Genomic DNA, 24,930 nt, shown 5'->3' with positions numbered 1-24,930 from the left:
TCCCATTGATCTTGTACAATTCTAGGCATTCCAGTATCCAGCTGTGGGGCATTGAGTCATAGGCCTTCTTGTAATCAATCCAGGCACTGCACAGGTTGGTTAGTCTGGTCTTGCAGTCTCGGCTGACTGTTCTGTCTACCAGTAGCTGGTGTTTTGCGCCTCTGGTATTCTTGCCAATTCCTTTCTGTGTCCCGCTCATGTATTGGCCCATGTGCCTGTTCATCTTAGCCGATATGATGCCTGACAGGAGCTTCCATGTAGTACTGAGGCAGGTTATTGGTCGGTAGTTGGAGGGGACTGGTCCCTTCTTGGGGTCCTTGGGGATCAGGACCGTCCGACCTTCGGTTAGCCATTCCGGGTGTCCCTCGTTAACTAGCAGCTGGTTCATTTGTGCTGCCAGATGCTCGTGGAGTGCAGTCAGCTTCTTCAGCCAGTAGGCGTGAACCATGTCGGGCCCTGGTGCTGTCCAACTCTTCATACTGGAGACCCTTTCTTGGATATCTGCCACTGTGATGGTTACTGGACCCTGTTCAGGGAGGTCGCTATGGTCTGCCCTCAGATCCACTAGCCACTGAGCATTGCCGTTATGGGTTGCGTCCTTCTCCCATATGCTCTTCCAGTATTGCTCCGTCTGCATATATATATATACACATATATATACACACACACACATATATATATATATATGTGTGTATGTATATGTGTGTGTGTGTAGATATAGATGTGTGTGTGTATACACACACCAATATTTTTGAATGCACGTGTCCATATTTATGTTTCCAGATTGTTTGTATAGTGCACTTTCTATACCGTGCTCTTTAGTTTTTATTTAGCTGCTTTTTTCTTGCACTGTCCACTTTTTTGCAATGACAATGCAGATTTTCCACTTGTGGGACAAATAAATGCAGGTGTGTGTGTGTGTGTGTGTGTGCGCAACATTGGCATTTGTTTACTCAGATCCAAGGCAGGCCAAACCTCTGTGTTACAACCTACATACAAAAGACACACATTCACAATATATGGGTACACAAGTCTGTTTTATTTCAAAGTGTTTCAGACTTTACAGCGTTTGCAGACCCAGTGTCCATCATCCCTGCATTTGGCACAGGTGAATTTCTGACATGTTGCACAGGTAAACCTGCTGCGATTCCTGTTGCAGCTCTCTTGCACCTGGCACTGCGTTGTCTTTACAGTCCCTGGCACAGCAGCTGCAGCAGCTTCAGCAGCCTGCCTCTGTGCTAATATTTCCTTGAGCTGCATGAATCGGCAACGAAGTTGCTGAGCTAGAAGACTCAGAAACAATCTTCTTTTGCCTCTCCACCCTGTACATGCCTTGTACAAAATGTAGGCATTCACCGCCGCCAGGTCCAGCATATTGTAGAAAACCGCTACTGGCCACCTGCATGTTCCTGCTCTTACGGAATACATCCGCGTCATTTGGTCCAACACGTCTACACCACACTGTAAAAGCAGAGAGAGAGAGAGTCATGAGTATATGTTTTTTTCTATAGGCCTGTATAGCACACATCAGAAAACATTGTAGCACTGGTGTAAAATTGTACACACATTCACATACCTTCATGTGGTTATAGTCTGTTATCCTGTTGGGTTTCCTCTTTCTGTCGTCACCGATCATCACGTCTTGGTGCATGGAACTTAGAACACACACAGTCTTGTTTTTTTTAGGTGCATAAATTGTCAAGGAGACACCACCACTTCTAAGCACTGAAGAATACCTCTCGCTTTGCAGTATCTTTTGCAAGTTGAAGAAGTTCACGCCGGACTTTATTCACAGTGCCCAGTAACGTTGTTTTGCGCTGCAGCAGTCTGTGCGACAGTGACAGTGAAGTAAAGAAATTGTCCGTTGTGACGTTTCTCCCATCATCCAAAAACGGCTCCATCAGTTTTATGACCACGTTCTCTGCCAGCCTCTCTCCCTTCTGACGACTGGGGTCCTTTCCCAAGTAAGGAGATGCACTGCAGACATATTTGGTGTCCAAATCCGTGGCCATCCAAAACTTGATCCCAAATTTGTCTGGCTTGGTTGCAATATACTGTGCGAATGGACAACAAACCTTGGTAGGGAACAGCTGTTCATCTATGGGCATGTGTTCTCCTGGAGTGAAACTCTTAGCACAGTTCTCGTTGAAGCGTGTCCAGATGTCGGAGATCGCCGCAAATTTGTCTGTTTTCACCCGTTCTGCCCGCGTGTCCCTGTCATCAAATCGAAGGTGTTGCATAATTGAAATGAATCTATCTCGGGGCACTGTCTCTTTGATTACTGGCACCAGAAATCCTTCTGACCAGCAATCCACAATGGCACCAACAGGACACATGATTGCTCTTACAAACAGGATTGAAATGAATGCCATCAGTTCATGAACTGACAAATTCCAGTCCGGCTCTGTTCTGCGGGCTTGATGTACCGTGCACTCTCTGATGGTCTGCAGCATTCCCACGTCTAACAGGCAAAGGAAGCTTTGGAGCACACTTGTAATCTTGCGTTGTCAGAAGATAAACAAATAGAGAATGGTAAATTTACATGAACCTCACTCTAAATGGGTTTATATAAATATCATGAGGTGTGAATGTGTGTCTTTTATATTTGCAGGTCAGTCAATGTGTGGGATATTTTGTATAGATATGGCAGGCATTTCTGAAAGTTGTAACACAGAGGTTTGGCCTGACTTGGAGTGAGCAAATGCAAATGTGCCAGGCCTCAAGGATAATGGGTAGTTTGCACAACAAAAGCTGGAGGAGAAACAAGCTGACGACCTGTGAAAATCTCAGCAGGGGTGATTAACACCTCGGGACTTGCACCAGAAAATAAAACAGCCAGTAATTCTAGGGGGTGTTGGGTTTAGGGAAGTTACACAAATTTGCGCAGGTTAGTAAACCTAGTGTTAGGTATCTAAGTTGTTCACCTTCTTAATGGCTTAGTGGTTAGAACACATCCTAAAGTGTCCACCTTTGCTCAGTGCAGCAGAAAACTTGTTTTGGTCTTATGATGTTCATTGGCAAAAAGTAGAATTTTGGTTTTAATGATGTAGGAAGCAGGAAGGTCATACTGGTACAGTTGTAGCCATCCTAAGCTTTACTGATTTTTCTTTTTGGCAAAAGAAAACAAACTGATCAAAGTTCTTATTGATCACTATTTTAGTTGTAAGTCATTAGACTTAATAGTTATAATAACAATCATTATGTCAGGGCTCTGTGTGCGGGCAGGCGGAGAAGAGGATCCAAGCACAGGACTCGAACACAGAATTGTAAATCAAAACCTCAGCTTTATTGCTGACATGAAAACCAAACATGACATGAACAAATTCATTTCATAAGTTAGGGTTCAACTGTATTTGCTTTGAAAGCTTCGTCTCAATGCCGTGACCTGGATTCGAACCGGGGTTGCTGCGGCCACAACGCAGAGTACTAACCACTATACGATCACGGCTGGTCAGCTCCAGGCTGAACGTCCATGTAGTCAATCACCTCCAATCCACAGGAGTCCATTTTAAACCCACTAAGCAGGACTGTACATTTTAAGTTTGACACGTTTAGGTCGTATCAACATTGGAACTACAAACATGTTGTGCTTTTCACTGCCAGTCTGGATGTTGCATTTTCTTATTCCACTGTAAAAGCCTGGTATCTGCGTGTAACAGCTGACCTGTACGATGTGCAGAAGAACACCAAAATGTATTTACCGTCAGACCACGAGACGTCCCTGTGTTAATGGAGATATTGTTACTGTGCCACGTGCGTAAATGTGCGCATCGTTGACACAGATTTTGAGATTGATATAAGGGAAAAAGCACAATAAAGATCGCAGATGACCAGTTGCTCTGCAGCCGTGATCGTATGGTGTTTAGTACTTTGCATTGTGGCCGCAGCAATCCTGGTTCAAATCTGGGTCACGGCAGAGTGGTTGTGATTTGTAGTTGGGGACCTTCATGTTTTTAGTGGTAAATAGTTGTTTGTGTGTATTTTCATTTTTTCCATTTAAAAGGTATACTTTGCCTCATTCTCGAGTTATCGCATAAGAACATTTGCAGAAAACTTGGCCTCTGACTTTTACCTCGAGGTTGAGAAAAATCCAAGTTGCTTCTTTCTTGAGTTATCACATTCACAAGAATTACAGAAATATGAAGTGCTCCAGTAAATATGTTGTTATACTGCAAGAGCATCACAAGCATTTAACATGAAACCTTCCCAGCTTGGTGAAAAACACAGGCTGACCCTGAGATTTCGTAATGATGAAACAGCAGCTTCAGATAAGACTTTCTGGTAGCTGAGATCAGCACCGTGTTTAGGACGAACACTTTGATCAGACTTTGTGCCTGTACATTTTTAATTCATAAAGTTGTTGAAAAAATCCGTCAGAGTATGGATGACATGCAACAGTAAAAGACACTGAATTATTATTATTTTGATTAAACAGAAGATTTCCAACAAAGACGTAATACAGCCAAAAAAAAAAAGGGTTAAAGTATTGTTAAAAAATCAAAATGATGTTTAAAAACAGCTATTTGTATCAAGTTATGTCACATTTTCTCAAATAAAATAAAAATAATAAAGTAAAATAGGTATTAATTCAAATAAAAATTGTAGTGTAATATATAAGAAAATGTTTAGTTGTTTAAGTACCACCTATTGTGTAGGAACACATGATGTAAAAATGTCCTTGTTCCAGCGTTGATGAATCATACCAAGAAGTCAAAGCCTTTATCCCTTTGACTTTATGGAAGCAGTTTTTTTGTCATTAAATTCTGAACTTGTGCTCCACTTTATCTGCTGTATTTGCTTTAAAAGCTTCACCTCAATGCCGTGACCCGGATTCGAATCGGGGTTGCTGCGGCCACAACGCAGAGTACTAACCACTATACGATCACGGCCGGTCAGCTGCAGGCTGAACGTCCAAGTAGTCAATCACCTCCAATCCACAGAACATGTTGTGCTTTTCACTGCCAGTTACAGTCTGGAATTTGCTTTTTTTTCATGTTCCACCGTAAAAACTGGAATCTGCATGTAACAGCTGACCTGTACGATGTGCAGAAGAACAAAAATTCCCACTAATTTTGGTATGATCCGAGCTCAGGCACTAGGCGACTGAGCACAGCACTTACGCATGTATGCGAGGGGGGAGAAGCTGCTGCCTGCGAGTTTGCTGTTGGAGAAGTGCAGACAGGCAGACAGAGGAAAGCTTAAGTTTGACCAGGTACCAAAGGAAATCATTCGTACTGTACAAATAATGTAAACATGACGGCGTATCACGAAAGATTGATATCAAGCTGATCACTTGACCCATGTTAAGTTACTTGCTCTTCGAGTAAATCAACAAATGGCGAAATGAAAAGCCGAACAACAACAATGCTGTTTCTTTAGAGAGTCATAGCTTACATGTGTGTTTATTTCATATTTTCAGTTGTTACCCTCCACGGCTAAATAAAGCTCTCTAAACCAGTTTCAGTTATGTACTGATGAACACAACAATGGACATGAGAGGCTTCTTACAAAGAAAAAACTCAGGTAGATGTTATTTTATATATTATGCTTTGTATATTGTTCAGTGTATTTCTATGCAAAATAAGAGGAATTTCAATACACAGCAGTATATTCAATTCAATTCAATTTTATTTATATAGCGCCAAATCACAACAAAAGTCGCCTCAAGGCGCTTCATAGATACAGAGAAAAACCCAACAATCATATGACCCCCTATGAGCAAGCACTTTGGCGACAGTGGGAAGGAAAAACTCCCTTTTAACAGGAAGAAACCTCCGGCAGAACCAGGCTCAGGGAGGGGCGGCCATCTGCTGCGACCGGTTGGGGTGAGAGAAAGAAGACAGGATAAAAGACATGCTGTGGAAGAGAGACAGAGGTTAATAACAGATATGATTCAATGCAGAGAGGTCTGTTAACACACAGTGAGTGAGAAAGGTGACTGGAAAGGAAAAACTCAATGCATCATGGGAATCCCCCGGCAGCCTACGTCTATTGCAGCATAACTAAGGGAGGATTCAGGGTCACCTGGTCCAGCCCTAACTATATGCTTTAGCAAAAAGGAAAGTTTTAAGCCTAATCTTAAAAGTAGAGATAGTGTCTGTCTCCTGAATCCAAACTGGAAGCTGGTTCCACAGAAGAGGGGCCTGAAAACTGAAGGCTCTCCCTCCCATTCTACTTTTAAATACTCTGGGAACAACAAGTAGGCCTGCAGAGCGAGAGTGAAGTGCTCTAATAGGGTGATATGGTACTACAAGGTCATTAAGATAAGATTGGGCCTGATTATTTAAGACCTTGTATGTGAGGAGCAGGATTTTGAATTCAATTCTGGATTTAACAGGAAGCCAATGAAGGGAAGCCAAAACAGGAGAAATATGCTCTCTCTTTCTAGTCCCTGTCAGTACTCTTGCTGCAGCATTTTGGATTAGCTGAAGGCTTTTCAGTGAGTTTTTTGGACATCCTGATAATAATGAATTGCAGTAGTCCAGCCTGGAAGTAATAAATGCATGAACTAGTTTTTCAGCGTCACTCTGAGACAGGATATTTCTAATTTTAGAGATGTTGCGCAAATGGAAGAACGCAGTCTTACATATTTGTTTAATATGTGCGTTGAAGGACATATCCTGGTCAAAAATGACTCCAAGGTTCCTCACAGTGTTACTGGAGGCCAAGGTAATGCCATCCAGAGTAAGAATCTGGTTAGATACCATATTTCTAAGCTTTTCAGCGCCGAGTACAATGACCTCAGTTTTATCTGAGTTAAGAAGCAGAAAGTTAGTGGCCATCCAAGTCTTTATGACTTTAAGACATTCCTGCAGTTTAACTAATTGGTGTGTGTTATCTGGCTTCATGGACAGATAGAGCTGGGTGTCATCTGCATAGCAGTGAAAATGTATGCTATGTCTTCTAATGATGCTGCCTAGGGGAAGCATGTATAATGTAAACAGAATTGGTCCTAGCACTGAACCCTGTGGAACTCCATAATTAACCTCAGTGTGTGAAGAGGACTCTCCATTTACATGCACAAATTGGAGTCTATTAGATAGATATGATACAAACCACTGCAGTGCAGTACCTGTAATACCTACAGAATGTTCTAATCGCTCTAATAGGATATTATGGTCAACAGTATCGAATGCTGCACTAAGGTCTAGCAGGACAAGCACAGAGATGAGTCCACTGTCAGAGGCCATAAGAAGATCATTTGTAACCTTCACTAAAGCTGTTTCTGTGCTGTGATGAACTCTGAAACCTGACTGAAACTCTTCAAATAAACCATTCCTCTGCAGATGATCTGTTAGCTGTTTGACAACTACTCTTTCAAGGATTTTTGATATGAAAGGAAGGTTGGAGATTGGCCTATAATTAGCTAAGACTGCTGGGTCTAGAGATGGCTTTTTGAGTAAAGGTTTAACTACAGCCAGCTTGAAGGCCTGTGGTACATAGCCGATTATTAGAGATAGGTTGATCATATTTAAGATCGAAGAATTAATTAATAGCAGGACTTCTTTGAGCAGTTTTGTAGGAATGGGGTCTAAAAGACACGTTGATGGTTTGGAGGAAGTAATTATTGAAGTTAACTCAGAAAGATCAATTGGAGAAAAAGAGTCTAACTTAACATCAATGGTACTAAGAGTAGCTGCAGATAATATTACATCTGTGGGATGATTATTGGTAATTTTTTCTCTAATGATAAAAATTTTATTTGTGAAGAAGTTCATGAAGTCATCACTAGTTAACGTTAAAGGGATGGTTGGCTCAAAAGAGCTCTGACTTTTTGTCAGCCTGGCTACAGAGCTGAAGAGAAACCTGGGGTTGTTCTTATTTTCTTCAATCAGTGACGAATAGTAAGATGTTCTGGCTTTGCGGAGGGCTTTCTTATAAAGCAACAAACTATTTCTCCAGGCTAAATGATGATCCTCTAAATTTGTGACACGCCATTTCCTCTCCAGATTACGAGTCATCTGCTTTAGGGTACGTGTTTGAGAATTATACCACGGAGTCAGGTACTTCTGATTAGAGACCTTAGTTTTCACTGGAGTTACAGTATCCAGAGTCGTACGTAGTGAGGAGGTGAAAATTATTAACAAGATAATAGCCATTATATGTATCAATTTCATTCTATGTTTGCACCTCTGAAGCCCAACTGATCCCCCATGACTGCATTTAATGTCGATCATTTATATGAGATGAGCAAAGTCTGTGTATCAAAAGGTTACTGAATATTGCTGGACATAATTGAGCTATTGATGTAAAAGTGCCTGGTTATTTTGCACTGACCCTGTGTTGCTAAATATAGGCTGTCATATATTAACTGTTACTCTATGTTCCTCAATGAATGCAGCCATTATTACACCCCTGAAAACAGGAAGGAAAGAATCACAAGAGTGATTTTGTGTTGTCATCTCACAGAGTAGTTTAATGCAATGAGGAGAATGTGCGAAAGCCCCCTAGTGGAGATTGGAGACACTACCAATCGATCCCAGAAACTAGCCGATTAGTATTGTACAGATCGCAGTTCTCCTGAATAAAATGACAACCATTGATGCAAAATGAAAAATAATAACTTTTGAACTATTTTCATACCTTATTTACATTGTCTTTATGCTTATGTCAACTAAGATGAATGTGCATTAACTGCATTACTTTTTACTTTCAGTTGTGAACCCTTTTTATATATAAGAATAAGAATATCACATGACTGTGGCCTTGTGTTATACCCTCTCTGCTGCAGTGATGCTGCAGACAAACACAAACATCGTGATTAGACATTCAAGAAGAGCCTCTTAAAGATGAAGGTCTGTGTCTCTTGACCTAAACACATAATCCAGTTAAATCTGATTTATGTTCATTAATGCCCCTCACACTGTAACTTAAAGTAATAAATCAGTCACTGAAGTACGTCTGTGAGCATAAAGATGTAAGCCTTGGACCATCAGGATAAAATGCGGTTGGGAAACTTAACAAGCTTTGATACAACTTCATCAGTAGCTCAAGCAAGACCTCAAAACCTTCGATCACCACGGGTGGTTAGCAGACTGTGGTTGTACCATGCAGCCTAACAACATGCAGTAAATTGCAGGTTAAAGCAGTCTGCTTACACATTGTTAAACGAGGGAAGGGAACTAATGTGGCTGTCACATCACCCTTTTGTCCCATTTCATCCCAGGACTCAATTAAATTGCTGCTGACTTTCTACAATACTTAAAACTGATCAGTAGGACCTGAAACTGCAAACATTCAAACATTCAGGACAAGAATCGGTTGGTGAACATATTAATCTACTACAATTAGCAAAAATGAATAAATAAACAGAAGAAAGTTAGAGTGATAACAGAGTCATGCAAGTTTTTGACCAGGAGGTTAAACTCATGCAAATGACCTTCACCCAGGCTCATGAAAACAATCTCCTGCTTATAAACAGCAGATCATTTGTGTCAGTGTCAGGATGGTTTATATTTGAGCTTTTAGTTCACACAGAACAATTTTTATTATTATTTTTTAGCAATTACCAAAGTCTGTGAATCCCCAAATTGTTCAGTTGTTCTTTTTGCTCCCCATGAGGTCACTTTCACCATGTGACAAAAACAACACCCCACTGTACCCACTCGGGCCACCAGCAACTTTCTAAATCCTCAATAAAAAGCTGACAGGTTGCAATGATGTTCCAAATAACTTATTAAGAAAACAACTAAATACACAGAAAATGTTATGAAAATTGGTTTATTTTATATCTCCTACTTTGAAATGATGCAATAAAAATATGTATAAAACATCACAAACTGTAATATTTTACAAATGCTTACGTCCTGCTGATGCAATGGAGACATCTCCCAGTGACAGTCTTCATCCGTGTGAGTGTGAGGAGGATCCTAAACCCACCGATACAGAAGTGCATGTTCACAACTCCCTCTGTGCAGGCGGGGTCAGGACCCTCCTCACCCTGGGTGGGGAGGGGTGGTGCTGTGGCCAGTCAGGTATGAAGTGCTGAGAGTGGATCTTTGGTCCTCTGTGCAGCTCTGTCCACTCTCAGCTTCCCTGCAAAGCAATAACACAAGAAAGACGTCATTTTAACACAAAACAGCATTTTCATTGTTGATAGCTGCAGTATGTTGTTAAAAAGCTATTTTAAACCCAACGTATACACATGAAAAATATAAATAAACCTAAACCTACAGTGCTGCTGACATAGGATGATGATTTATACCAACTATTGGAAGAATTTTGTCTTCAAGACAGTTTGTTGTCAATGTGAGGTGATAACTTACATAGTTGGAACACAGCACCACTCTCCAGTTTTTCACTTGGTCATCCATCCTTCTCATCGGGTTGGTCGGGGTAAGGCTGTCTTCTGGGTGGGGTGTTAGCTCCATCTTGGACGTTGAGTGTCTGAAGTGTTGAATTCTTAGCCACAGGCTATACCTTATGTAAAAACAAGAGACTACAGTCAGTTCACTGCATCATTTAAACCTTTTCTACTTATTTGTGTTGACATTAAGTACAGACTTACCTTTGTCCTGCATGGTGAATTAGGGCTTGGGAAAAACTTATATTATTCATTTAAAAAGTTACCTGTGATATTAAGAAAAATGGAAGTAATAACAACTAAAAAACTACCTTTCAGTCACAATGTAATATTAATATGTCACATATCAAGAAAAAAACAATACATTTCACATGTGCGAGTCAGATGTTCTTATATCTGTGTTACAAACAGGCTTAACTTAAACATTACAAAGTTAATTAAAAAGTAAAAGATATTTACAAACACTGCAAAACACAAAGGCCAACTTAAGTGTTACAAAGTTTAAAAACACGTTCTAACATAAACTAATCAGAGTCACTGTCATCAAGGGAAAGGTTAAAAAGCCTCTCCCAGAAACATCTGACTCCAAAACAACCTGAGGATGTTGAAGGGGCATCAAACTGGTCACTTACCTTGCACCTCTTTGCACTTACCTCTTCGGTGCAGATGTCTTCTCTGCTTCTCTTTTCTGAGGAAGGAGCAGCAGAGGGAGCAGATGAGAGAGCAGCAGAGGAAGGAGCAGCAGAGGGAGCAGCAGAAGGAGTAGCTGAGGGAGGAGCAGCTGAGGAAGGAGCAGCAGAGGGAGCAGCAGAAGGAGTAGCTGAGGAAGAAGCAGCAGAAGGAGCAGCTGAGGGAGGAGCAGCTGGCGGATCACCAACTGGGGCAACAACTCGAGGGAAGAGTGGGGCGTTGGCCTGGCCGAAAGGCGGCATGGCGATAGGGGCAGCACCTGGAGCAATAGGATGTTGCCAATCGTGCCAAAACGGCTCTGGAGGGTGCTCCCGGATGAGAGGGGAATCATCACTCTCATCCATGGTGTCATACCCCGAGTCATCGCTACGCCAATCCCCCCACTCTTCTGAGTCGTTCCAGTCAGATAAATTGTCAGCCTGTTCACTCACCTCTTCATCGTCTACAGGTAGGTAGGGGGGGTACTCACCTTCCTGTTCACCGTCATCAGCATCTGGTGCTTCATGAGAAGAGGCTGAGGGTGAGAGAGGGAAAAAATACTCACCATACTCACCTTCGCTGATACGCTGGTTATCAGTGTCCTGAGCAGGGCGTTCAACCACATAGTCAAGACGCCCTGTGAAGAAACAATTTTTAAAATAACATTAGGAATGTAATAGACACCCAGTGTTAAAGCAACAGACCTACATCTGTTAGTTTGAGCAGAGGATGAGAGGAAAGCATTTTATGTCAGACTGAATGACACTTCTACTTGTTCAATCTTTAAGTGAAGTTTTTTAATAGAAGACCACCAAACCTCCACCAAGGCAGCTCACTCTGTACTTTTAAGGTGACACCATATTGACACTATATATGACACTGTATTTTGTGTACATTCAATTTGTTTTATTTGTTCTTTGTAAGCCTTTATGCAAACACTATGTTGGAATAGGTAATGGATAATAGGTATTGATTTGTAAATAGCCGGACATGAGTAACTTATTATATAAATATACTACAGTAAATTTATAACTAACCATGCAGCTCATTCTCCTGTTTTATTTACAATTCACGATGTCACACATTTTGAAAAAAGCTCATAGGTTAAATATGTGGATGCAAACCATAATGTAACATTTAGACCACATGTACCAATCTCATGTCCTAAATATAAAAAATATATTTTTTTAAAATAAAAACACAACCTCCTTGGCAAGAGTAAAAGTTGCACACACACAAAGCTCTGCAGGTATGTCTGAAAATGATGGTCAAGTGAAAAACAAACAAACAAACAAACAGAAACTCTTAACTCAGAATCCACATTTTTAGAAATGGGCACAAGGACTGTATCTGCCATGAGGACAGATACATCTAATCTGTGGTAAACATGCTATCCCTGTGTAAATATCCCTGTGTACAATTTCTCTCTCTGCTATCTAATAAGGTTAAAAGCATTACTGTAATAGAAGATAGGTCTTAATACCATTATTACTACTGTTTTTATATTCTTTTGATATTCTTTTATTTTTTTTATCTTTGTGTTTTGCAGCAGAGAAAAAATATAGTTTATGTCAATAAAGCCTTTGATCCGGAGAAGAAAAGGATGTTAGGAGGGGACCTGGATCTGTGTGTTTACACCTGCGTGTTCTGACGCCATGACATCTTGAAGATGCCGTTACCACAGAAACTGATTTTTGGGCATTTTACAAATTTTAGTCAATTAAACTAATTTTAACCATTTCATTTTAAAGAAAAGTGTCAAATTTGAAGCCTTCAAATCAAAGTAATACCTTTTTTTCATATTCATACACCAGTCGTTAATAATTTCTACACCTCTCCCGGAAAATTTAAAGCATACAAACAATTTACGGGAAACAATCTTGGAATACACATATTTGATCACGTTAAAACTTGATATTCACACTGGAACTTGTTAAATTATTACAGTCATTTAAATTTAAAGAAACTTTCAAACGTACCTGCAGCGAAGTCCAGGTGACTGTCGAGGAGTCCGGGTCCACGGCGAGCCATCTTCAAACTTGAAAAACAAAAACAAGTACAAACGATCCACAGATGAAGTACTTGTTGTCGCTTTCAAGTAAAATCCGCTTTCAGTAAAATGTTTGCAAAACTTAGCTTTCCACAGGCTGAGGTTGGAGCAGGTCGAAACAAGTCCACGAGCAAGTGTAAAGGGACGATTGGAACCTTGTGCAGCATTTATATACCCTCGGCGGGCCATGGTTACGGTTGTCAACGTGCGTGTACACGTGCACGTGATAGAACTATATGAATGGAGCTCACCGCAGTGTAATTTACAGTTAATTTAATAATAATAATAATAATGGATTGGATTTTATATAGCGCTTTTCAAGGCACCCAAAGCGCTTTACAATACCACTATTCATTCACACCATGTGAATTCATGGATTTTTTTTTCACATTCTGTCTCTCACAGTTGAAGTGTACCTCTGGTGCAAATTACTGACCTCTGTCATCATTTTAAGTGGGGGAACTTGCACAATTGGTGGCTGACTAAATACTTTTTTGCCCCACTGTAAATAGGCAGAAAAGCTTGTTATATTATTCCACTGTGGTCTTAGTGAACCAATAAAGTTTTCAAATATTTATCCACCACTGCTTTTAATGATGTAATTTAATTTTTTAGGTGACAGAAAATCAGAATGGCTCCATCTGTAAAGCGTCACAGGTAAGAAGCAGTTTTCTGATATTTAGGCTGTACACACCTGATTTGTCAGATTAAACTTCAGCTCTGTTCATGTTTCCAGCTGTGAGGTTTTTGTGTTTTGTCATGAGTACGGTGTTATTCGTCATGCAATTTTTCTGACTTGTGGATTTATTTATGTAGTGAGGATTAGAGATGTGTACTTATGGTACTTGATCTGCAGCACAAGTAAACTGGAGTTTATGATGTTTAAACAAAACAAAAGAAAGTAACAAATAATTATTGTTGATTGTAAATTATTATTATTATTATTATTTTTGCCTGTCCCATTTTGCTCTTTTGCCATCAGAATTATTGTCTAAAGGCGAAGAAAGATGCCCAACGGATTTACTTTACCAAATGGACCATCCCAGCTTTGCCGTATTGGTCTATTTGATTCACCTTTTATTGTTTATTTTATTTTATTTTCACTTGCTAAATATAGGACATGTTTGACTGGGGAAAAGAAAGAGGAGAAAGAAAGAGGGAAAGAAAAACAGCGGGGGAAGAGGAACGGTGATAAAGGGCAAAAAACAAAAACCAACAAAACAAACCGACAAAAAATACATCTATCAATCACCTGGATCACCTGTTGAGAAAGAAAAAAGAGAAAACAAGCAACAACAAAAAAAGAGCAATATAATAAACAACATCATCGCGATGATCTATGTGAATATGACAGTAAATACTAAATGTTAAACATTATTGTGCAGCACGTAATATCGACAGCGCACAGTGTGCTTTGAGGTAGGAGCCAAAAAGGGAGTAGTTTGTGTGTGTGAGCACCCGTGTGTACACCTGTGAGCATGGACGCGCTTGTTTTTAAAAGGTTCCTTCATGTAATGATCTGCTAGAGGGTGTGGGGGGGCACAGCCTTGTCCTCCAGGGCATGAAGCAGGTTGGAGGAGATCAAGACTCCAGACATCCAGAGGCCCCCAGAACACAAGAGACCAAGGAAGACCAACAGAGGGGCAGCTGTGCCACTATCCCAGAGACAGCTGAGGAGAGTCCCAGATGAGGCGTCACTCAGCAGCCGTGGAGCAGAAGCCGGGGGGGGGTTGCAGTGACATGCCCATGAGCTCCTCCGGCAGCCAGCTGTGCCAGAGTGACCGAGCCCCAGGCCGAGAGGCCGAGGGCACCCCACCTCCGAAGTGGCCCGAGCGAGCCATGAAAACAACATAAAAAATTTGTAACATTATTTACAATTTGAGTGCTCTGGAATGCACACAGTCTTTGCAGACTACTAAGGATCAGACATCCTATCAATATGCAATTGATTATATAACTCTAATCATTAATGAGTATATGTTTCTAAGCATAAATGACAATCCAACAATATAACTCTGACCACAACGACTTTTAAAAACTTTCAAACTTCTGCTTTCTGCTGTGTTTCAGATATTCCAGGATGCTGGATTTCCTTTCTGCCACCAGCTTCTTATACTCTTCGTCCAACCTCTTGCCCAAATCGCTCATGCTCGTGTCTGTCCGATTCTCCCTGGGCTACACACAACAGACAATAACATAATTTAGTGACAGTGTTTACAGATGATCATCTTTATTAACGAACAAGTCCAGTAAACAAATTTTACTTCTCACCATGTCTTTAAAGGCCTCTCCCCTGTAATAAACCGTGGAGCCTGGATACTCCATTCCCTCGTCACGTAACTGCTTCATGCTTGAAGCCACCAGATGCAGCTCCTCTTCATCATAGGCATATACCTGTTGGTCCTCACAGGTCATCAGAACGAGCTGCTCACACGGGAATGAGATGCCCTCGACCACACCAATAACCTGCATGGTTACAACCTTCGGAAGGTAGAATTTCCCCCAACCGTTCACCACGAGAAAATTATCCTTGTAAACGGTGTCCTCAAGCCTTGCTTTCCTCAATGTGGCACCAGCCGGCTTCTTTAAGGGGAAACGCTCACCTTTATTTGCAGATACAATCTGTGAAACACCTGCTGGGGAGTCATCCTCACCTGCAACATGTGGCGACACATGCAGTTTCTTTAAGGATGGAAAATAATTATTTCAGCTTTCCTTTTACATGAGACAGAGATGATTGTACTGTACCTTTTTCTCTTTTGACAGGTGGGACAAGAGACACAACAGGAAGGTTATGTTTCAACCTGAAATACAGAAGAGATTATGATTGTTATAAAGTTTATAAGAACATTTTTCCTTTTACAATCCATTGTCATCCTTTCTCTCGTGCTCCTGCAGCCCCAGTCAGTCAGCCTCGATGTATGGAGCTTAATGCCAAGTAATTACTGTTATGTCCTCCTGAAGTCATAGCATCACAGTCATTTGTTTTGTATGTTCAGAAGCTTTGAGCTCGGGATATAAGTTGCCATTTCTGCACTGAACCATCTACAATCCTGAGTCCGTACATCCTGTGAGTGTTTGGTTCAAGGCTTCAGTCTACAGTCAGAGTCGGATCCTCATCTTCAGTCACAACAGTGGTTGTTACTATATTTCCTAGAAGTATTTGTTTCATTTCACTCCTGTGCATCTCTTCTCCCTCTGTGTGAAAGGCAGTCTTCAATAAGAGGTTATGTGGTCAGTGTACAGATGTGCTCCATATTCCTTGATTCAATCGGAAATTTCACTTTTCAGTTAATCCAGCTCATTAAAGTCTATGTCCATGATGCTTGGTTTTTATATCACACTCATGCTAATTTACAATCAACAATCAACTGGTGGGGGAGGTTGTTACATCTTGCAGGAGGTCTCCTCTTCAGGAACTCACTCTGCAGGAGGGGGAGATACAGGAGAGGTGGAGGAAGATCTCAGCCTGGGCGTCTATTGTCTTGTGTAGTCTGGAAGATGAGTGGATGACGGGCCATTTTTAGGCCATTGCATTCTAGCAGGAAACATTCGGCCAGCATCGACATTCCAACAGTCTGAAAATTAATGAACAATCGATAACTACTGAAAGGGAGACAACCACTGGAGAAAATGAAAACCTTTTGGAATACAAAACAGAAAAGAGAAGAGTTAAAGCTAAATATATGCACAAGTAGACTTTTGTGTAGACATTTCAAAGGGACTGCATCCGTTACCTCTGTTTATTGGAACCTAAAGCTGAAAAGCTGTCTTAACTTTCTGCCAAGGAACAGATGAAAAGAAGTTGTTTGGTCTCTCTCAAGCAGGTGTTATTTATGTGTGTTATTCATTACTTTGGGTTGGTTGCTGTTTTTGATACAAATTCATCTGTGCCCATTGTAATATTTTCATATGTTACTATTTTTATATTGCTATGTATTATAAATAAAGGATTACTTATTACTATTAAAAGTCTGCTTTTGTAGTTGTTGGTATTATTTATAAAATATCCGCTCTTAAGTTTTTTGCTCTATAAAACAGTACCTGTCCATTTTTGGACATAGAGTATCAGCGGTTGAGGTCCCCTGGCTCATACAAAATAAAAGTAAAAGGTTTCAACATCCAGCCTTTTTATGATTAAATACAAAGTGTAATAACAGAGTTATTGGTATGTGACTTTATTAATAGTTAATCATCCTTAATTGTAATTTAGAGTATGACTAAGTATAAGTTTAACAGTAATGATGAGTAAGAAAATGTAGCCAGAGTAATGGAATGAGACTAATACCTGACCTCGCACTGAGATTCGGTATAAAGTGGCATGTTTGTGCTAATGCTGACCTTGGGGCTCAGAGTTTCTCTGTGTGTATGTATTCAGGAATGTTAACTTGACCAATGTCCAATGGTTTGACAGCTTTCCTGTTGGATTGTATCACACAGAACGGGGATAAGTGCCCCAGTGGCCAGGCCGTGCACACCCTCATCTCTCTCCTTCACCATCATTAGTATTGGAAAGCGGCATTAGCTCAGAGTAGATTAGACTTCTGTATAGTGCAAGTGATTTGATTTTATGATTATGTGATTCAGTTTTGTCTGTGCTCAAGCTAAATTTCTTTAATAAAATATGTTGAATTCAAAAATTATAAACTGTGGACATTACCCTTTTAAACCTTTCTGAAACAATACAGGTAAAAACCAGTGTATAAAAGTTTACATGGGTATAAATAGTTCTTACACTTTACCCCAGCCTTTAAAATGACCAGATCCCTGGGGCCTGTTTTCCAGGCCACTAAATTAAACCCAGTCAATTACCAAGTGCACAGATCAAAAACCTACGAGGCCCACTAATAGTCCAAAAGTCTAAATCTTTAATAGAAAAGACAGGCAGAACTCAAACAAACAATAATCCAAACGAGGAGCATATATACACACTGGAAAGTAACTAATTATCAGTTATTACATCAGACTGATTAAATAAAGTAAAACTAATAAGGGAAGACGAACACAAGGGAAATAAAAATGACAACAGTGTAAACATACCAAAACTCACAAAATAAAACAGGAAATTGACTACAAACCGAGGAGTGTGACACAAATACATTCGTATTAAAACATATGTGATCATTTTCTTCCTTTGTAGCATTTTTAAGATATGTGTTAGAACAGTTATTATGCTGTGTGGATTAGGAACCAAACATCTTTGCCAAATAGTTAACTTAATACAAACTAAAAAACTGAACAATTTTCAAGATTCTGATTTACAGATGATATGGACAGCAAACAAAAGTCACGAAAGGTTTCATTATTTAAGAGATCCAGTTTTTCACACAGGAAAGAAATGAAAGAATCCAGTGCAGCAGGACCAAAGGTGTGTGTCAGCAAACTGAAGGTTGAGGAATCAGTCAGTTCCTGTTTAAGGTTGTGTTGGATTTTGCGAAGAGTCTGTCTGTTATTAGAAAGTAAGTGTATTAACAATATTACACAAATAACCCAAATGACAAATAACACCAAAAAAGATACAACTTTCATATTATTCTACTTACTTACTTTGTCATATCAGCACTTGAATGGTCGATGCCTTTACAGACCATGTCTCTTGTGACATCGCAAGCCAATCTTCCGGCAAACCCGAGGGCTAGCTCCCCAGCCTCCTCTTCACTCAGGACACTAAACACCGTTGGTTTAGTTTTGGCCTTCTTAGGCCTGTCAAGAATCATTGCAGGCAGTTTAGCTTTACGGCTCTAAAAAAGAAAAAGTGCAAACACCAAAAGAGACACACACACACAAAGTTAAATGCTTTTGTTTACATGGTGTAACTGTGTATATGTTGCAGCAAATGCACAATTTCCAGATTCCACATTGTCACTTCAGTGATACGAGTAACCCGGATATCTTTCAGGTGACATCAAAATCAAAATGTAAACTTACCCCAATTAAAGCTCTGAAAACATGAACTGACATGTTCTCTGCTTGGATTCTGCGCTTGATCTCGTCTTCTGTTATTGTGTAGGTTTTCTTTTTTGAGCTTGGTACAGATAAGCGACCATGCACTCTATAAACTGTACTACTTCCTTCTGAATCACTTTGAAATTCTGCATCTGCATCAATCCTGTCAGCATCATCATCATCAGCATTATCTGTACTCAATAATAATGGATTGCATTTATATAGCGCTTTTCAAGCTACGCTTCCACTGCTGTAGATATATTCATAGCACTCTGTAGATCTGTTTACCTCACACCGATACATCTGTATATATGTAGCACATCTGTATATTTGCTCTTATTGCACTTACTGATAAGATGCAAACTGTATTTTGTTACCCTGTATTTAGACATGTGTAATGACAGTAAAGTTGAATTCTAAATGCTATCCTAAACATTTAAACAAAAGCAGCTGCACAGCTACAGGAGAAGTTTTTAGAAGTGATTTTTAGAAGGCCAGTAAAGAGAGCATGGAGACAGATGGAGGATGCCAAATCCACTGAATCTACACGCTTCCTGTTTCCACCTCATCCTTCCAGTGCTCTACTATACTCCCTGCTCTCTCTACCACAACTGTCTTTGAACTTGCCTGGGCCAGGTCTGAGTCCAGCTTTGCAACTCCAGCCAGGTCACATGACACAGGGGTTTGCTCTGATGTCAACAGGCAGGTCAGTGGAGCCCTCTGGTGATGGATTTATGCCAGTGAAACAGGAGGAGGCCTGAGAACAGACAGCAGGCTTAACTAGCAGGACAAAGTAGCATGTAGTACTTGAAGGAGTCATCACAGCCAATCAGTTCTCAGGAAAATGGAACATCACGTACATTTTCTCTTCTTTGATTTTCATCAATGTATTTCCTTTGAAATTTAAAAAAATATATATAAATATATTTTTTTAAATATTTCCTTTTGTCAATATTTCTGCCTGATTAGAAGCTCATAGGCAGTTCCTGTCACTCTACAATAAAATAATGTAAAGGCTGCCCTCTCTGCCATCCCACTAGCTGACCTAACTGACACAAGTAAACTGTGTTAAGATGCCCTACATGGACTAAGGTTCTTGGCCACATACATATAGATTTGTGTGGCTGTAGAAATCATGCCATGAAGCTCCCAGCGCACATTTTTGATGCTTCTGTCTGTGGCAGAGGTGGTTTGGAGCTTGGCAGAGCCTCGGTGGCTTTTACTGACTATACACCTCTACCCATTTATTATGAACAAACAGCACAACTGTTTGTGGTTTTTTCTATATTACACTTGCATGATTTAGATTTATACTTATGTGGTAGCTATTCACTGGCCTGACAAAGTTATTTTAAATGATATCATGTCATGAATAACACAAGTTATTTTCCATGAAATCTAAAAGTGGTGAAATTCTCAAAAAAATGAATGAGACGTGCATGTAATTTGACATATTTTGTTGTTTTGTGTGTGTGTTTGTCTGTATGAAATTTTGACGTGTATCTGAAAAACACAATTTTGAAAACACTGGAAAGACCTCAAGACATTTTTTCATTTGCTTACTATGTAAACAAAAATTCCCACCAATGCTTTTCAGTGTGAAATTTAGTGTGTAGAGAAAATACCTGTGCCAGTTTGTCTCCATCTAGTGGTGAATAACGCATTACCACTACATCAGGTGAGTTTTTCTCTGTGCACAGTGACACAAAACTCATTTAACAACATAAACTATTTAAAAAATGATGTAGGCAGATCAAGGCAATGTTACAGATTCAGTAAGAACAGAAGTTTATTGCAATCCTTCAAATATGCAGGGCGTCACACTAACACAGCTGCTTGTCCAGCATAGCTCTGTTATTATCAATTTGATTCGAAACGTGTCGAGTTTATTGTCTGAAACTGGCATTAAAGCTTCAATGAACTAAAGTGGTCCCTCTGAGTCAGCACCCAGAAAGCTCGTCTCTTTTAAAAATGTGGCCATAAATACGAGCGCTGCTAGGATCTTAAAACACTGGGGCTAAATCCAGACCTGAAATCTTTGGAAGTTTCACTCAGTAACAGCACCTTTTTAATATTATTGACTATATTTTATAGTCACATTTATATAAAATGTCAAACATTATACGTTAGCTAAAGGTTGAAGTCACAGAGCTATACTGAACAACAATGCAATTTGAGTTTTTCTTGTATGTACTATATATTTGATTTATTGTAAGCAGTGGGAGTAAAACCTAAAGAAAAAAATAGTAAAAATATGAATGAATCTCTGCTCTTACAGCTTGTGCTTTTATTGTGCCGTGATGTCTCCTTTGAAACTGTCCTCTTGCTCGTCTTTTGGATGCTCACCTCTTCTTCACCTTTCCTGTTCCTTTCACTAAACTGCTGCACTCTTGTTCTCTGCTCTCGCCTCCTGTTCTGGTTACAATTAGAATGAAGTCAGCATGTGCCAAATAAACTTGCTCCAAATCGATCATGTTTGATATGATGATGAAGTTTTTAAACATCTTATTTATCAACTTATTTGATGCACAATTATTAAACAAATATCAGACTGTAGAAAAGCCAATAATAATGCACTGAGCAAGTTCATGCCATAAGAGCTAAATGACCATAAAAGAAAATCCTGAATGCCTAATACAGGACAGGCCAACATTGAATGCAGCCACAGATCGACATCAGTCAGCTTTCTGCACTTTCCACCTGATCACATCTGTCCTCAAAGTCATGTCATTTCCTCTGTGGTTCATTTATGTTTACTTTTACATTTGCAGTGACAGTAAATTTAGTGACATACATTATTTCCTATGGACTGCTGGGTTATCTTGGTTCATTTAAGTTAGTATTTTTACACCGACCAGCATCTGGCCAATCCACCACCTTTCAATGTTTATAACGTTACAAAAAAAAAAAAAAATCATTGGCCCACCGCGCAAATGCCCGGTATGCCCGGTGGCCAGTCCAGCTATGGTCGTGCCATCAGTTAACCCTTCGCCTAGGGTTGCCGACCGCTGATCTATATATACACTGTCAAAGATACTTGTCTTTGAGTGAAGATTTAAGGTGATAGGAAATATAAATAACTTCAACTTGAATCTTTGACATAGAGTTCAAACTCACTGCTGTAATATATCATAATAATCTGACAAAAAATATAATATTGGCCATATTATATTTACATTACCAAAGTGAGATGACTATGGTCCCATGAACAACATTAGCTAATTGTTATTTACTAACTAATCTTGAAATGACTGTTCAGTACAGAAATTAAGCCCAACAATTATGTTTTTACAGCCCCATGGTCTCAGCCTCAGATACTCAGCTAATCAAAGTGATGTCATAAAAAAAATGAATGAACAACAAAACATTTTTCTCCTTCATTTCTGTCAAACAATGCTGTATGAAACTTTTCTCGGGGTTAGTATCGTGGTTGCTAGGCAACCGGAGCAGCGCGACGACGGCCAGACCGTCCCATTTCACAAGCCTCTCATTTCCGCACTTCTCGTACTTCCTAGTACGCGCCGTACATAGTACGCGAACTGCGCTTACTCCGAAGCGTGGGGTCGCTGGATTGGGACACAGCCCATGTGTGCTCATAGTGCAGTCTGCTAGTTCAAATGCACAACATAAATGACAACTTATGTTGTTGCACTCTTGGTGCATTCTTGCACCTTTTTTAAAACACACCCCTTTAGCTTACATCTTGAAAGTAGTGCAAGCCATATGGGTTTATATTCCAAACAATGACACACGAACTTGACCACCGAAATCCGCTTAACATGGCTGCTAATTTTCAAGTTTACTAGCTTATTCACGATTAGCACACTAATAATCATCATTAACCACACATCATAACATAACCAAACGATAACATATAGAAAGAAACAATGTACGTATAAAACACAAATTCTTACCTAGCAGGAGAATAAATAATCAGTATTTTAAGGCTACTGCATGTACAGATGTCACTGCTGGCTCACATGAGCTACCTCTGAGAACCCCACAGTTTACTCCCCAGCTGACTGTCGCGAAAGAGTCGTAAATCACCGGCATTGTAAAACTTTAAATTATTCCAGGGCATGTTAAAAACAAAACTCCAAACAGATGGACTGGATATTAAACGGTATCAAACGACTAGATTAACACTGGGTTACAACTACATTCTACCATCGTCACATCGAGAGTTTATTCATTAATCATCAGAGTTCAACAATGTGACATCCAGTTGAAAACAACTTCAGTAACGCCAGCCAAAACAGGCTAACAGTGAATAACAGCACAAAAACAGCCGTGCTTATCGACAGCTCGACATATCACATGTCACATTTTAACTGTCCGTTTTACAGCCTCTTCCAGAAAACGAACGCTTACGCGGTACACTATACAAATATACAGTATATTGATTTTATTTGGTTTTAGAGTTTAACCTGAAATCTTTTGCTGCTGAGCAGCAGAGCTCCAAAGCGTCCCCTGTAACCATGGTTACGCAGAGGCGTAACAGTGTTCCAACTGTGACGTCACAGAGGAGAACCTATGTCAAACTGATACCTGGATCAGCCTGCAACTTTGATTGGCACTTTTCTGCTGAGATCCGGAGCTCGACGCCCTGGCACCCCGGGATAAGATGAGTTGCTGTATTTTTCACGGAGAAAAAATAATTAACATGGAATAACGTCAGTCTCCGATGGAAAAAAAAGATGAAGGCAAAAGAGGACAGCAGATTGAGAAGAGATTTCTTCAAACGGTAAGGAGCTTCTACCAAGTGATATTTGATAAGGTTAAAACTTCAAGCTTAAATCTAATGTCCAGATTCATGCTAAACTTTTCTGATTACTCAGTGAATCTGTTCATATGTTGCCGTTTTAAGCTATTAATTTCATGGTGACAAATATCTTTGACAAAAAATGCAGGATTAATTAAAGGCTCTATATGACTGCTAGGTTAGGACGTGGTTAGGAGCAAATACTTAAGAGAGAGAGAGAGATATTTTTGCTCTGATAGAAATCTTTATTAATATTTATGGGAAATGGGCCTCTATTAGATTGTTTGTGGCCAATACAATAAATTGTCTCCTGGCTTTCAGGTCCCCCTGAGCCAAATTTGCAAAAATACCAGATTTTACAATCAAGGAACAAAGTAGAGTAAAGAACAAATTGCCTATTAAACAGTAATTTGGAGCAGAGGGGCAACTTCCTCAGAAGCCATTAAAATGATTTGAGAGTAAAGATCATGCATCATCATGGTAAGAAAAATTATATCCAATGTGTAACAAAGATACAAGAGGGAGTCACTGAAGTGACAGAACACTGAAGTGACACAAAAGATAATTCAAATTTTACAGTTTTTGCAATTAAGAAAACAAAAACAGATTTAAAGTGAAACAAATATTTCCAAATCATGGAATGGTGCTGACATTATCACTCATTCCATATTGTTCCTAAGGTTTGCAGTCTTTTTCTACTTTAACTTTTGAAGTTGCATGTACACATATGCTTTAACTGCATATGTGTACATGGTCATATGGTCATATGGTCATACACGGTCATATCTTGGTAGGTTTGCAGTTGTAGGAAACCTTTTCTAATTTTGGATGATGGATTGAACAGTGCTCCTTGAGATGTTCAAAGCTCAGGATATTTTTTTATAACCTATCCCTGCTTTAAACTTATCTACAACTTTATCACTGACCTGCCTGGTGAGTTCCTTGGTTTTCATGAAGCTGTTTGTTCATTAATGTTCTTTAACAAACTACTGAGGCTGTCACAGAGCAGTTGTATTTATAATGAGACTAAATTACACACAGGTAAACTTAATTTGGTTGCCTTCTAAAGGCAATTGATATCACTGGATTTTGTTTAGGGGTATCAGAGTAAAGGGAACTGAATGCTAATTAACATGACACTTTTCAGATTTTATTTGCTTGATATTCTGAAAACCATGGATCATTTTGTCTGTGAAGGTT

General features: G+C 39.7%; 3 protein-coding genes across 8 annotated transcripts; all 3 read right to left on the bottom strand.

The window, feature by feature from the left end:
• Positions 1-995: 995 nt before the first annotated feature.
• LOC148096839 (uncharacterized) lies at positions 996-10,370 on the bottom strand. Its single transcript, XM_087834845.1, has 3 exons — positions 10,266-10,370; positions 1,778-2,498; positions 996-1,451 (listed from the first exon to the last, which is right to left on the bottom strand). The coding sequence occupies exons 1-3, from the start codon at positions 10,368-10,370 to the stop codon at positions 1,054-1,056; spliced, it is 1,224 nt and encodes a 407-aa protein (XP_087690971.1). The 3' UTR covers positions 996-1,053.
• Positions 9,966-13,200, bottom strand: LOC148096838 (uncharacterized). Its single transcript, XM_087835205.1, has 3 exons — positions 12,952-13,200; positions 10,266-11,609; positions 9,966-10,035 (listed from the first exon to the last, which is right to left on the bottom strand). The coding sequence occupies exons 1-2, from the start codon at positions 13,001-13,003 to the stop codon at positions 10,828-10,830; spliced, it is 834 nt and encodes a 277-aa protein (XP_087691331.1). The 5' UTR covers positions 13,004-13,200; the 3' UTR covers positions 9,966-10,035; positions 10,266-10,827.
• A 1,778-nt stretch (positions 13,201-14,978) lies between these two features.
• On the bottom strand, positions 14,979-23,389 carry LOC148096837 (uncharacterized). 6 transcript variants are annotated; one of them, XM_087835200.1, is made up of 8 exons: positions 22,883-23,389; positions 21,245-21,383; positions 20,594-20,658; positions 19,596-19,725; positions 18,570-18,763; positions 15,771-15,826; positions 15,294-15,676; positions 14,981-15,197 (listed from the first exon to the last, which is right to left on the bottom strand). In XM_087835200.1, the coding sequence occupies exons 5-8, from the start codon at positions 18,737-18,739 to the stop codon at positions 15,054-15,056; spliced, it is 753 nt and encodes a 250-aa protein (XP_087691326.1). In that variant the 5' UTR covers positions 18,740-18,763; positions 19,596-19,725; positions 20,594-20,658; positions 21,245-21,383; positions 22,883-23,389; the 3' UTR covers positions 14,981-15,053. The 6 variants fall into 6 exon arrangements, 5 of the variants coding, with proteins under 5 accessions (XP_087691329.1, XP_087691326.1, XP_087691325.1 ...); XM_087835203.1 differs by lacking the exon at positions 20,594-20,658 and having other exon boundaries at positions 14,979-15,197; positions 18,570-18,725; XM_087835199.1 differs by lacking the exon at positions 20,594-20,658.
• Between the last annotated feature and the right edge of the window lie 1,541 nt (positions 23,390-24,930).

This window comes from Neolamprologus brichardi, chromosome 22, assembly GCF_056152115.1.
Source record: "Neolamprologus brichardi isolate AB-2024 chromosome 22, ASM5615211v1, whole genome shotgun sequence".
In the NCBI taxonomy this organism is placed as follows: Eukaryota; Metazoa; Chordata; class Actinopteri; order Cichliformes; family Cichlidae; genus Neolamprologus; species Neolamprologus brichardi.
This window is presented reverse-complemented; position numbering and strand designations above follow the sequence as displayed.